The sequence below is a fragment of the Myxocyprinus asiaticus genome, chromosome 48, assembly GCF_019703515.2.
Source record: "Myxocyprinus asiaticus isolate MX2 ecotype Aquarium Trade chromosome 48, UBuf_Myxa_2, whole genome shotgun sequence".
NCBI lineage: Eukaryota > Metazoa > Chordata > Actinopteri > Cypriniformes > Catostomidae > Myxocyprinus > Myxocyprinus asiaticus.
The window spans coordinates 21,299,274-21,314,167 of NC_059391.1; the positions used below are offsets into that span (position 1 = coordinate 21,299,274).

The following is a 14,894-nucleotide window of genomic DNA, read 5'->3' on the forward strand; positions in this document are numbered from 1 at the left end:
CACCATATGTGCTTGATGAACATTTGATTTCAAAACCTTAGGCATCAATTTCCCCCTTTGCTGTAATAACAGCTTCCACTCTTTTGGGAAGGCTTTCCACTATACTGTATGTAGTAACATGGCTGCAGGGATTTGCTCTCATTCAGACACAAGGCTATCAGTGAGGTCAGGAACTGATGTTGGTTGATGGGGCCTGACTTACAGTTGCTGTTCCAGTTCACCCCAAAAGTGATCAGTGGGGTTCAGGTCTGGGCTTTGTGCAGGCCAGTCAATTTCTTCCACGCCAGACACAGTAAACCATTTCTTTATGGACCTCACTTTGTTCACAGGGGCATTGTCATGCTGGAACAGAAAAGGGCTATCCCCAAACAGTTGCCACAAATTTGGAAGCAAACAAAGCCCAAGCCATTACATAAAGAAACATTAAGATTTTTCTTTACTTGATTTAATGGAGTAACCAAATTCGTTAATTAGATGGGGGTGTCCACAAACTTTTGGCCATATAGTGTATGTACTATTCTGTATTTACATGGTGCTTCAAAGTGCTACAGTGGTAATTTGATATACGATTACCACATTCATATACAATTGAATGTACATGGTGCTTCAAAGTAATTCAAAAAATACAATGGTACTACTATGGTACTTCACGATGACTACCTTCATAAACCACGGTATTAACATTGTGCTCCCAGATAATGGTGCATGTCCAAAAAACATGTCAATGCCATGGTACTTTTTTATGTGTTTTCGTGTAGGCTACTAAGTCTTTGATACTCTTTCGTTGGTAAAATTACCTGCAGTGCAATTCAAACTTAATAAAGACCTTCTTCATCACTGGCAAATGATAGGATGCATTTACAGGTTTGGTTTCCATTGATTGTAGATCCACTGCAACCAGCATTATCTTTATTTTCTGTATTTTAAAATATTCCATGATCATGTTGGCAAGTGAGAGCGCACACCAAATGATTCAGCAGCACGCGCCTGATTCATTCAGATTGTATCGTGAACCGATTCAGACCGCTTTGCTATAACGTGTGACCAATTCATTGTAAAGAACCGACTCAGATGAGCGATTAATTTGTGAGTCAGACATCTTTAGTTCTGATTTAAAACTGGCGATAGTAAACACCGGTGTGATGTATGATGTAGCGGTGTAGCTTTTGTCAAAGCTACGTGCTACCTAATCAAAAATATAGCTTTGCTACTGAAAAGCTACTTGATTTAAAAACTAGCAAAGCTACCACCTCGCTACTCAAAAATGTAGTTAAGCTAATAGCTTCACTATTTGTAGCGAAGCTACTGCCCATCACTGGTGAGGAATAGTCTGGAATTTAGGCCACACCTACACTAATCTGCATAAAAATATGTTTGAAACCTATACTTTCAGTTTCCTAATATCATTGCTTTCCTACAGTATGCGGTTATAGTGAGTGTTTTTGAAAATGTCTTTCGGTGAAGGAAAACACCATTCTAGTGTGGATGAGAGGCGTAAACGTTGCGAAATGAATACATTTCAAACGAAAATGTTTGATTGTGGATGTAGCCTTGTATTAACAAAAATGTTATCCTCTCACATCTCTCAAATCTCAGTTGGATTCAAGTGCAACCAAAATGATTTAACAAATGTTTGATGTCAGTGATGATTGGTCATGAGACACACAAATACCGATGATATTTGCTGTCATATGGACTACTTTTATAATATTTTTTGTGCTGCTTTTTGTTGTTTTTAGAATATCCAAAAGCTTAAGCTGGTAGCTGTGTTTTTGAACATGGTAGGTGGTTTCCTGTCCTTAAAAGTCATTAAAATCCCATAAAAAGAGCTCTGTTAGTCAGTTAAACTGGCTAACTGCTTTGTCATTACACAATTTTTTGAATCTTCTTGATATGATATCTCCCATCATCAAGTTTTTCTTTATCCAATTCCCCATAGCAGTCAAAGTCCTTGAGAGTACATTTTCAATTGCACATTTGTTATTGTGCATGGGTCTAACCAGAATCAAGCCATGATGGACAGCTCACTTAGTCCCTTGGTTATTTAGCTGTCCTGATCCTCAAGACACCTTTTCATTAAAGTACATTGTCCAGATGAACTCTTCTATTGTGTGCTAAGAATAATAATGTCCTCAACTAAAAAACATAGCCCTTGTGTGTCTCAGTGGAGGCTACTTTAATAATCTCATTATCAATTTAATGAGATGATTAGAATGTCGAGGGCAAGCGGAGCAGGAGTGGGTGCGAGAAATTTCGTTTGAGGAACGGAAGGTTATTTTGCTTGCCAATTTTTATTTGTCCTCATTCCTATGTCTGAAGTGGGTGTCAGGACGTTCTCGGCAACTGGTTAGCTGCTTCCCTGCCTACATCCTGCGACACAGGAAATGGGTAGAACAGAAAGTGCGAGGATTCATAGGCTGAAGTTGCTATAGCAACAAGTCAGAGCAGCTAGTGCTGTTTTTCTATGTGGCACACAAGGGATGGCTAAGCAGATTCAGATTAGCCACATTAGCATATTCAAGCAACTGTCTTCAAAGTAGGCAACAAGTGGGTGTTTGTTTTTCACTCGGTTCTTTTCAAGAGCTTTCTAGGAAGCACACCTTGTCTTTCTGTGGCACTTACAGCTTCTATGCCAAGAGGTCCTTTTAAACTAAGCTTTTTCCAATTATGACCTCATTAGCTACTGAAACATGTATTCTGTGAGTACTTGAACACACCTTTTTTTGTGTGCCACTAGCATCACCAAATGAATTTTCAAAAATAGTCACTGTTTTCAGACAGATTCCAGAAAACTCCCCGTCCTCTATTGGTTGTACAAACTCTACACCTTTAGACTGATAGGGTACAACCTTATTCTCTTGTACAAGTAGCAGTTAGCTGTAATGATCATTGCTTTGCTGTCAGAAGGTACTGGGGAAAATTTAAAGTAAGGGAGGCACAGGTCAGGGATGGGCAGCCAGTAGGCTCGGGTCCCGTGGGCGGCACTGGGCGTAAGGATGCATCTGGGGGAATTGATTATCTGTCAGCCAGTCCTGTAGGATCTGAGCAGACCAGTGTTGGGGTATTACGTTTTTTTTTTTTTTAGCTTAAAGAGATAGTTTACTAAAAATTAATTATTTACTCGCCCTTATTTTGTTCCAAACCCGTATGACTTACTTTCTTTTGTGCTTTCTGTCTCTTATTTCCTTGCCGTTCGACTGTATTATACCAGAACTATCCCTGTAGACTTCACACAAACATCATTTAGAGCAGGGGTACTCAATAGGCAGACTCCGGTCCGAATCCGGACCAAAGGACACTTCAATCTGGTCTGAGATCTAAATCTTTGTGCTAGTTATCTGACACCTGGCTAAGTGATTGTGTAAGCATACGCGTATACGTGCCCAGAGCAGGAATAGTGTGTTCCACGCTCTCTAGAGCAGGAATAATACGCGTCCATGAGGTGCTGCATAAAGCCTGATTTGCCTTGAAACTGTGCATAGCTGCAGGCAGATACTGCCTTCTTTTGCCCAAACACATGTGGCAAGTTATAAAAACTCTTCAAAAATATATATTATATAATTTCATAGCCATATGACTACTGAATCCATGTAAGCTACGTATTATCCAGACCTTTGCTGGGAAGGAAATTTAGAGATCGGACCTCTTGGAACTTTAATTGAGTACCCCTGATTTAGAGACCTCTAAGTTATGCTTTAGTGTAATGCCTCCTACACCCCCCATGCATCTGCAAGCTCTGGTTTGAAAACATGCCTTATCTGCTTCATAGTCAATTGCCATTGTATTGAGTTTAGTGGCTTTTAAGGACCCTGGCAATCTTTGTCTCGATTTAATTTGTTGTCTTGAAAATGGCCAAGTCTCTGTTTATTGAATTGGTAGGACTGCAAGGTTGCGTATATCTGCACTTATTCCCTTAACTTTCAGCTGGTCGCCGCACATTCGTTGTTTTGCTCTCCTGTGTTTTCTTTATCACCTTGTCGCAAATAGTCAGTGTTGAAATAATTTAACTCTCTTTCATTTTCCTCTCTCTTTCTCTCCCTGCAGAAACTTGTCCAGGAACCCTCTGACAACTCTCTCATGGCAACTTTTCCAGTACCTCCAACTTTTTGAACTGTAAGTTATATGTTGTTTTCTCTTCCTGATTTATGTTCTTAAACCTCCATTGATTTTGCTGCGTTTAGTACTAGCGTTTGGCATTTTTTGCACTGTCCTCCATATTATCATGCATAGTTGGTCTTAGCGACTTTGAACATGTTTTTGTGTGAATCTCACAAAACCTCATGAAAGAACATATCTGGAAAATCATATATATATATATATATATATATATCACATATATATTTCTTTGTGACATTATTTTCATGACAATTTAGCAATTATTGCCTTCCAATTCTCATTACAATAATGTAAAACAATTTTATTCTTTTTACTGTAATGTGAATGTGAAAAAAAATATTTTATTCAAATTGTAAAGTAACCATCATGGTAGTATTTGTCGTGCCTTTAATTTATTGTTAAAAGGACAGTATAAAAAATTGCTTCATTAACGTAAAGAGAATTACCATTGAGACACATTACAGTAAATACAAGTTGCAGAGATAATGTGCTTAATTGTCATGAAAATAATGTCATTATGAAAAATAATAATAATAATAATTATCTTTATGGTCATAAAATAGGCTTAATTTTCTTTTTTGCACAATATAATTTCTTATTTTCTTTGGTAACACTTTACAGTGAAGTTCATGGACTAACAATGAACAACATATTTTTGCAGCATTTTTTTATTATCTTTTTTAATGTTAATTTATGAATTTAGAAATGTTCATGTTAGTTCATTATACTGTTCAATAACTAATGTCAACATACTGTATACAATGTTTAAGTAAAAAAAAACAAAAAAACTAAGTATATGTTGACATTAGCATTAGCCAAGATAAATAAATGCTTTATTGTTCATTGTGTTCATGTTAGTTAATGTAGTTAGCTTATGCTAACAAATACAACCTTATTGTAAAGTGTTACCTTTCTGATTGATTTTGCGTTGAAATGTGACCTGTACCAACGTTTTTTGAGATTCACCTCTGCATGCTTATCAGGCAATTTTGTTAAAATCCGTGTGTGCATCAGTGTGAGAAGAATCATTTGACAGTGTGAACCAGTTGCCAGGCCCTCGTCTCATGGATTATAGCAAATGAAGTAAAGCAATTTCATAATTATAGAGGTGTTACCACAGCCCTGTCCAGTGAATCAAAATACAAACAGCAATCAGCGGAGTGCATAGGGCTTTATCCATACAAGCATCTGCATATCCGTGTGTGTGAGTCTACAGTATGTGCTCATGTACGCATGACTAAACGTGATATTTTAAGCCAGGGAAGCATGACCGCTCCTCATAGGTGGCCCATCTTCTCTGCAGGGTTAGCATGCCCTTTGGAGATACTCCAAGGAGATGAGTTCTTTTGGATTTCCTGTGAGATATGGAAAATGTGTTGTCCTTAGTACAGTGAGGCACTAACATTTTGCACATGTACTTTCTTATCTATTCAGGTGGATAGTTGTCCTGTTACTGTATCTGTATCTGAGTACTTAAACTGTTTAGTTCCAGGTTAAAATTTTGAATTACAGATTTTCAGTATTGACTTTTTATTGGCGTTTGATCTCAACTATAAATATTTAGCAACTTACCACTTCAGTGGAAAAAAACAAACACTAAATAAATTGTCCTATATGTGAACATGGTTTTAAAGATGCATTACATACATCAATGGCAAATGATGGTATTTTGCTGACATTTTGACTTTTATTAATTTCTTGATATTCTGATATACGGCAACAATTTAGAAGGAATATATGCCTTTAACATATGAACTTAAGCAAGTCATGTGATTTGAAATGAGTAAATTAAATTCATGTGACCTAATACAGGTCATACTGGTAAATAATGGACTGTTGAAGCGGACATCCACTCCGAAGGGACAAGACAGCCATATTGCATGTTTGATATATGTACTGTTACATAATACAAGCACTTGTGCCATCTGCAAACCTCTGGAAGTTGTTATAATATCTTACTGATATTGTAAGGGTCTATCACTATACAGTATAAAGTATATAAATATTTTTTTGTACTTTGTACACTACACTATTTGTTTGTGACATATATAAATTACATGTGCAAACATGAAGCTGAGAATATATATCTTTTTTTTTTTTCAATCTAGTATATGTATTCATATATACCCATATATGGGATATGTGAAATTAATAGAAATATATGTCTTATACATGTGTAAACATATATGTTACATGTAGACTTACATTTTTTTGAAATATACAGTATGCTGCATATATGTATAAGTATATGTGACACTTGTTTTTATATCAGTGAAACCATAAATGAACATACATTATAGATTATATGTGTTTTACATGATTGCTGCATATAATATTTCTGTATAGAAAAAAAAAAAATGCTTGCTTCAAAGATCAAACCAATCAGAATGAATTTTAGCACATTTAGAGGCTGTTTGTTGATTCAAGTGCAGAGGTTCTCAAACAGAGGGCTTCAAATATTTGGACAGTGGGGGGCCTTAGCGTCAAAAATAACCTCTCTAGTACGCAATCACATGATCAAAGATAATTTAACATAGACTGTACAATAAGCAAATGGAATCATACCTTAAGCAAACTTACATGAGAGAAAGATCAAGCTGGTTGCCAAGCACTGAGCAAACCTTCTCGCTTCAAACGTACTGTAGTTGCTGGAATTTGCTGCTTATTTTCCTTTAATATAGCTAATAATGTGGCACTACATCTCCTGAATGAAAACGATGACACATAAGAACCACTGTGATGATATGCTTTTACTTGATTTCTGATCTGTGCGTTGATGCACTTTGAGTGCCTCTATTATCAGCCTGTGACAGACATTTGGTCGTCATGGAGCCAGTCCACTTGGGAGCACATCTGTTGATTAAAAACAGATAAGCTGAAAGACGCTTCTTTTCCTCTGACCTGCATGGAGCAGAAATCATCATTCTTTAAAGCATGAGGCTGTTTCTTGCTCATTTTGTGCCTCTTTGTATATTCATTTGACTTTAGTGAGCACACAAAGAAATGGTATTTGATTATAAAAACTTTTCATTCATTGTTGAATTGATAAAGAACGATCTGTTTACTTTTTTCATTAATAATAACAAATATTATTGTCAAACAGTATATCAAATTCAACCTGGTCTCTCAGAATCACGTTACTATACCTACATTTTTGCAAAATAATTTTTTAACTGCCTCGTTGTATGTACCGCTGCAGTTTCCTTGTGAAATAAACACAACAATAATTACTGTACTATTATTAACTTTCACACAAATCACTAGCAAAATGGCAGATTATCAATTCAGAAACACTTTCTGTTTGCCCTGTTCCTCACAAAATGCTATCATATGACATCTAAACACTTTTACTGTAGCGATACAGTTTAATGTTTGCATTTCATTGCAACCAACTACATTTACAAGCTTGTTCAACTGAGATTGAATTGTGCGGTACCTGAACTGATAGAGCGTTGCACAAATGTAAAGGTATGGGGTACGAGTCCCGATGAGTTGAGATGTGAGTCATATGTGTCATAGAAGCATAACAATATGACTTGGTTGCTTCAGAAATTGTGTTTTTATCTCCAAAAAAATTTTATGACACTATTGGTTAGGTTTAGGTTTAAAGGTTAAGGTAGGGAAGTAGGTTTTGTTGATTTATGACCCGATAGACCCTTAAAAACTGTTTTGGGTTTACTGCTGTAAGATGTGTAATGAACCCAGTAATGTCATTTTGCAAAAATGTTGCCACAGTCAAATCATTTTGGCTGGTTAAAATATTTAGAATGTGTTACAGATAGTTTCATTTGAGAGTAATCGATTTCAGTAAAGGCTGGCTGAGGACTTGGCTTCAATGCACAAGGGAAAGCACTTTTATAGAAAGCTAATCTTTAGTTGTGTACCCCAAAGTGGCCTGTTGTTTAAGCTATAAAGATGTCTGCCAGTTCAATTACAACCATGGTTTTGATATATGAAGTTCATCCTATGCTACTAAGTACTTGGTATAGATGTACAGTACACAAAGGCCTGTGTAACTTTGAGAAGCACACTTGGAATACTTGGATGTATCCATCACCGCGCTGCCAAGATTTAAAACGCAGGCTGTGGAAATCACACTACTTCTGCAGCCAGTGCTGTCTCTCTCCTCAAAAACTTATGCAAACACCTGCAAAACCTGTCTTAGCGTGGATGCAAGTGTTTGTCCGCACCCACACGCTAGTGTGCTCACACATGTAATTGCTGTCAGTTTTTCTTCTTGACGGCCGTGAGGTGAGAAGGGTGGTGTGTGTGTGTGTGTGTGTGTGTACATCTTAGGACTGTTGATGTAATCACAGTGAAGGAGAACGACCTGAGTGAGTAAGTCAACCCACTACGAATCCCCTGCTTCCTTATCACCATGGCTAGCACAAAGAGCATGTGTCAATCTCCCATGCCTCTTATGAAAACCCATGTCACAAATTAGAGAGAAAGATAGGGCGAGGAAGGCACGCTGAAGGAGGAATGGTAATTTTATGTTTTCTGAAGAAAATGTGAGTGGTGCTTGCTTTTGCAAAACTTGCCGTCATGATGCTGCAGTTTTGTGGGTAGTTGCCAGGGGTGGTATGTGGTCACTAAGGTGTTCTGAATGGTTGTTAAAATGTTGCTAGGATGTTCAGAGTGATTGGTAGGTGGTCAAAAAAGTTCACCCCCATGTCTACACCATGATATTCTGGTCCTAGACATGGCTTGTGTCCCTCCCCAGTGTAAGTCTATGGGATTTTTAGCTCGTTTTATCGTCTACCAGGCAGTGAATTGTAAGTCCAGTTGCTTAGAAAAGTAATAGGACATATTTCTTCAACAAAACCATAAGATTTGGTGTGGGATGAGTTACATGCCAAAACAATGTGGGATGAGTTGCTGAATTAGGAAGAGTTTAATACTTAGTTAGGGGTTTTGTTTAATCATAGAAGTATAATATAAAAATATTTGATTGCAGAATGCTGCATTTGACCAATCAGAATCAGTTATAGAGATCCGTGTAATAAGAACATAGTAATCATTCAATACCATGTTAAGAGAAGAATGTTATTATTATCTGAAACAAACACTGTACCATGGTACCGTCAATGTACTTTTTTGTATATATTTACAGTATATATACTGTACTGTATATACTGTTGTAGGAAGCTCTTGGTTTTATCAAGAGAATGAGGAAGCAGAAGCCAGGTAATCAGTCCACATTCTCTCGTTTTTATTTTGGTTTACACTTTTCAGTGCAGACAGAAATTCACACACTACAACACAGAAAGGCGTGTGTCACTCCTCTCCCATCTGTGGCTCTCAGCTCCCCTTTATCTTTCTGTCACCTCTCACTGCAACACAGAACAGCTGTTTAGGAAAATTGCCCACAGGTGTAACTCCTTACAGCTCTCATCTCCCGGTCTCGCTTTCGATTCACAAGCCGGCGCTCGAACATGCCCCCACTTCCACATACCCCCCAGCCTGCCCGCTACTCCCCCCCCCCCCATTCTGAGAGAGGAAGACCGTGACAGTCATCTGCGCCCCCGGTCTGTGGACCACATCGAACTTAAACGGCTTCAGAGCCAGGTACCAATGGGTGATCCACGTGTTGGTATCCTTCATGCGATGGAGTCACTGGAGTGGGGCGTGGTCTGAACAGAGGGTGAAAGTCCATCCCAGGAGGTAATATCGAAGGGTAAGGACTGCCCACTTGATGGTCAGACACTCCTGCTCAATGGTGCTGTACCTCAACTCTCTTACCGGCTGCTGTACATCACCATACCACCTGGGACAACAAAGCTCCCAACACCCCATCCTACACGTCTGTCTGTAAAACAAAAGGGAGAGAGAAATCAGGAGAGTGTAGAAGCAGCCCACCACAAAGTGCAGCTTTCACTAAAAAAAGCCTGTTGGCACAGCTCCGTCCACTGGACCAGATCTAGCGCTCCCTTTTTAGTGAGATCAGTCAATGGGCTGGTGACAGTCGAATAGTTAGGCACAACCATTACCTATGGTAATAGCTAGTCAGCCTCAGGAACTGTCTTACCTCCTTTTTGGTCTTGGGTCTTGGGCAGGCCGCAATCGCTGTGGTCTTATCAATTTGGGGATGCATCTACCCATGTCCCAAGTGGAAGCCGTACCGTACTTCCACCCGCCCAATTGCACACTTCCTTGGGTTTGCTGTGAGCCCCGCCAGCCGCAGCGATCTCAGGACAGCCTTTAGATGCTGCATTTGCTGCTGCCAAACATTACTATAAATAATGATGTCATTCAGATGAGCAGCATCATACACAGCATGTGGGCATACAGTAGGATTCTGTCCATGAGCCTCTGAAACGTAGCTGGAGCCCCAAACAAACCAAACGGAAGGGTCACAAATTAGTGTAAACCAAACAGAGTGGAAAATGCAGTTTTCTCAAAAGACATGGGAGTCACGGGGATCTGCCAATATCCCTTTGTCAAACCCTGTGTCGAATAAAAGCAAGCCGTGCCTAACCAATCTAGCAGATCGTCAATACGAGGCATTGGATACGTGTCAAATTTAGACATCACATTGACTTTTTGAAAATCCACACAGAACTCTACCGACCCATTAGCCTTAGGTACTAGAACCACCGAGCTGGACCAGTCACTGTGGGATTCCTCTATTATTCCCATATTGAGCATGGCCTTAAGTTCCTCCCGTACTACTTGTTCCCTATCTGTCACTCACTCGACGTTGTGTCGATGTAGTGACACTAGGGGTCACTCTTGGGAACCCGAGACACCTCTGGTCTTTGCTAAAAGGCCAATGAAAATTGGCGAGTGGTATTTGCATGCCACTCCCCCGGACATATGGGTATAAAAGGAGCTGGTATGCAACCACTCATTCAGATTTTCTCTTCGGAGCCGAACGGTCATGCTCATTGAACTGAATACTACTGTTCATTCACCTCTGCTGGATCTGACGGTGCATTTCAGCGGCTTCTCCCTCCTCTGCACTGGTGCACTGCAGAGAATGCCCCTGGGCGCTTCGGCAGAAAAACTAGAGAGTATATTTTCTGAAAGAGCTTTTTTCCCCTCTAAAATGGTATATAATTCTCTAAAAGAGCGCACACACGGAACGTCTTTTTAAAGACGCGTCTTTTTAAAGATGCCTTTCTGATTGTGTGTTAATCCTGGTTGCGGTTGTTATCTCTCAACTTCGGACGGTCATGATAGCTGTCTTTCGTGTCTGGGCGCGACCCACACGGAGGCAGCGTTTGTGAATGGTTCATGTTCTCACTGCGAGGACATGACCATGGCAATGTTGCGGTCGCGGCTTGCTTTCGTAAGAAAGCAAGCTGCCCCAGTGGCTCCCCGCCTCGGTCCTTCTACCTACGGGTATGAGGCCAGCGCGGCTAGCACTGGGGGCGATTTGGGGACCCCAATGGGATCGTCTCCGTCGGGTATCCCCCAGCGGACCTCCCATTCCCCAGCCCCAATTGGGCTTCCGAATTAGTTCGCTGGCTCGTCTCATGGCGAGTCTGGCTTCTTGTTCGGAGCCCGTGAAAATTATGAGCTCTCGAGCGCAGCATCGGAGAGTGGGCTTGTCCAGTCGGATGCATAAGCCTCAGCTGGGCTTCCCCCTTCGGGGACGATCACCCAGTCACACGCCGATGCCGAAATGATGGACATGCTTTCCCAGGCGGCCGTGAGCGTCGGGTTAGAGTGGAACCCTCCGCTCTCCCCTGAACCCTCGCGGCTTGATAATTGGTTTCTGGGCTCCGCTCCAATGCCATTCTTCCCGGAAGTGCATGAGGAGCTGATGAAGTCATGGGAGGCACCTTTTACTGCCTGGCCCTGACTCCGCAGTTCCCCCACTCTCACTACCCTCGATGGCGGAGCGGCCAAGGGCTATACGGGCGATTCCCCTGGTGGATTCCCCCGCAGAGCGCCGCCACCTGGCATGGACACCCTAAGCTCCCATCCAAGCCCTGTAGGCTCACATCGTCCCTGATGGCTAAAGCCTGCAGTGCTGCTGGACAATCCACCTCTGCCCTGCACGCCATAGCTCTCCTGCAGGTCCACCAAGCCAAGGCACTGAAAGAACTGCACGAGGGCAGTTCCACCCCAGATTTGATGCAGGAACTGCGCTCGGTGATGACCTCGCTCTCCGGATGATGAAGGTGACAGCACGGTCTCTCGGGTGGACGATGGCCACACTAGTGGTCCAGGAGTGCCACCTTTGGCTCAACCTGGTCGAGATGGGCAAGGCCAACAAGACACGGTCCTTGCTGCCCCCATTTCCCAGGCGGGCCTATTCGGCGACACCGTCGAGGACTTTGCCCAGCAGTTCTCGATGGTGAAGCAGCAGACGGAGGCAATCCGGCACATCCTGCCCCGGCGTGGCTCAAGATCCCGCACCCCATCTGCTCATCGCTAAGGGCATCCCCCTGCGGTGACTGCACCGGCTCCGCCGCAGCCTGCCCCTTCGGCCTGGCCCCGGCATGGAGCCCACCGCAGGAAGCCGACTCCACCCGTCTCACAGCCGGCGCCGAAGAACCCACGGAGGTCCTCGAAGTGCCCCTGAGACGGGCGACCCAGGGACGAGGGAACCCACTCATGTGGAGCTGGTAGGAAGACCACTCCATCCCCCGGTGGAGGGCCGGGTGGAAAATCTTTTGTTGCCTTTTTGTTTGATTTCGCCGCATGCCCAAGTGGCTGCGGTACCCAACAGTTCAGCAAAAGAGTGGCTTCCTTCCTCCCTGGGTTACATACCGTCACCACGACTACCATCCACAGGCTTTTTCTTGCAGGATTGGCAATCCAGCGGTTCCACTAAAACTTTTTCAGAGGCTCCTGGGGCATATGGCATCCTCGGCGGTGGCCACCCTGCTCGGGTTGATGCATATGAGGCCGCTTCAGCACTGGCTCCAGACTCAAGTCCCGAGATGGGCATGGCGCCACGGGACACATCGCGTGGCCATCACATCAGTCTGTCACCGTCTTTTCAGCCCTTGGACCGACCTCTCGTTTCTACGAGCAGGTGTTCCTCTAGAACTGGTCTCCAGGCACATCATGGTCATGACAGGTGCCTCCAAAATGGGCTGGGGCACTGTTTGCAACAGGCACACAGCCGCAAGCCTCTGGACGGGCCCGCGACTGCATTGGCACATCAACTGCCTCGAGTTGTTAGCAATTCTGCTCGCCCTGCGGAGGTTCCGGCCATTGATCTAGGGCAAGCACCTGTTAGTTTGGACAGACAGCACGGCAACGGTAGCATATGTCAACTGCCAAGGCGGTCTGCGCTCTCATTGTATGTCACAACTCGCCCGCCGTCTCCTCCTCTGTAGTCAGCAGCACTTCAAGTCACTGCGAGCCACTTACATAGTGGGCAACCTAAACACTACAGTGGATGCGCTGTCATGGCAGGTTACCCTCAGGGGAGAGTGGAGACTCCACCCTCAGGTGGTCCAGCTGATTTGGAGTCGATTCGGATGGGCACAGGTGGACCTGTTCGCCTCCCAAGAATCCTCACACTGCCTGCTCTGGTACGCCCTCACCAAGGCTCCCCTCGGCATAGACGCAATGGCACACAGCTGGCCCCCTGGCCTACGCAAATATGCGTTTCCCCCAGTGAGCCTGCTTGAACAGACCCTCTGCAAGGTCAGGGAGGACGAGGAGCAGGTCATCCTGGTAGCACCCTACTGGCCCACCCAGACGTGGTTCTCGGACCTCACGCTCCTCACGACAGCTCCCCCCTGGAGAATTCCCCTGAGGAAGGACCTTCTTTCTCAGGGACGGGGCACCCTCTGGCACCCACACCCAGACCTCTGGAATCTCCATGTCTGGCTCATGGACGGGATGTGGAAGACCTAAGCGGTCTACCACTCATGGTGGTAGACATGATCACTCAGGCTAGGGCCCCCTCTACGAGGCACCTGTATGCATTTAAGTGGCGTCTGTTCGCTAAGTGGTGTTCTTCCCGACGGGAAGACTCCTAGAGATGCGCTGTCGGATCAGTGCTTTCCTTCCTGCAGGAGAGGCTGGAAGGGAGGCTGTCCTTGAAGGTGTACGTTGCTGCCATAGCAGCACACCACGACGCAGTCGACGGTAAGTCCTTAGGGAAGCATGACCTGATCATCAGGTTCCTAAGAGGCACCAGGAGGCTGAATACCTCCAGACCGTGCCTTGTTCCCTCATGGGATCTCTCTGTAGTTCTTCACGGTCTACAGAGAGCCCCCTTTGAGCCTTTGCAGTCAGCCGAGCTTAAGGCACTCTCCTTGAAGACTGCCCTCCTGACTGCGCTCACTTCCATCAAGACGGTAGGTGACCTGCAAGCGTTCTCTGTCAGCGAAACGTGCCTTGAGTTTGGTCCGGGTTACTCTGATGTGATCCTGAGACCCCGACAGGGCTATGTGCCCAAGGTACCCACCACCCCTTTTAGGGACCAGGTGGTGAACCTGCAAGCGCTGCCCCAGGAGGAGGCAGACCCAGCCCTGTCATTGCTGTGTCCTGAGTGCACTTTACGCATCTATTTGGATTGCACGCAGAGCTTTAGAATCTCTGAGCGGCTCTTTGTCTGCTTTGGTGCACAGCAGAAAGGAAGCGCTGTCTCCAAGCAGAGGATCACCCACTGGCTCATTGACGCCATAACTATGGCATATCTCGCCAGAGCATGCCGTCCCAGGAAGGGCTACGAGCCCATTCTATGAGGTGTAGCGGCTTCCTGGGCCCTGGCTAGAGGTGCCTCTCTAACAGACATTTGCAGAGCAGAGGGCTGGGCAACACCCAATACCTTTGCAAGGTTCTACAACCTCCGGGTGGAACCGGTT

General features: G+C 43.8%; 1 protein-coding gene across 2 annotated transcripts in view; it reads left to right on the forward strand.

Moving 5' to 3' along the window:
• LOC127437831 (NT-3 growth factor receptor-like) overlaps positions 1-14,894 on the forward strand; it is a 296,126-nt gene that overhangs the window by 102,298 nt on the left and 178,934 nt on the right. For both annotated transcript variants that reach the window (XM_051693038.1, XM_051693039.1), the window contains exon 4: positions 4,045-4,113. In XM_051693038.1, coding sequence (XP_051548998.1) covers positions 4,045-4,113 — 69 coding nt within the window. The remainder of the gene's footprint in view (positions 1-4,044; positions 4,114-14,894) is intronic.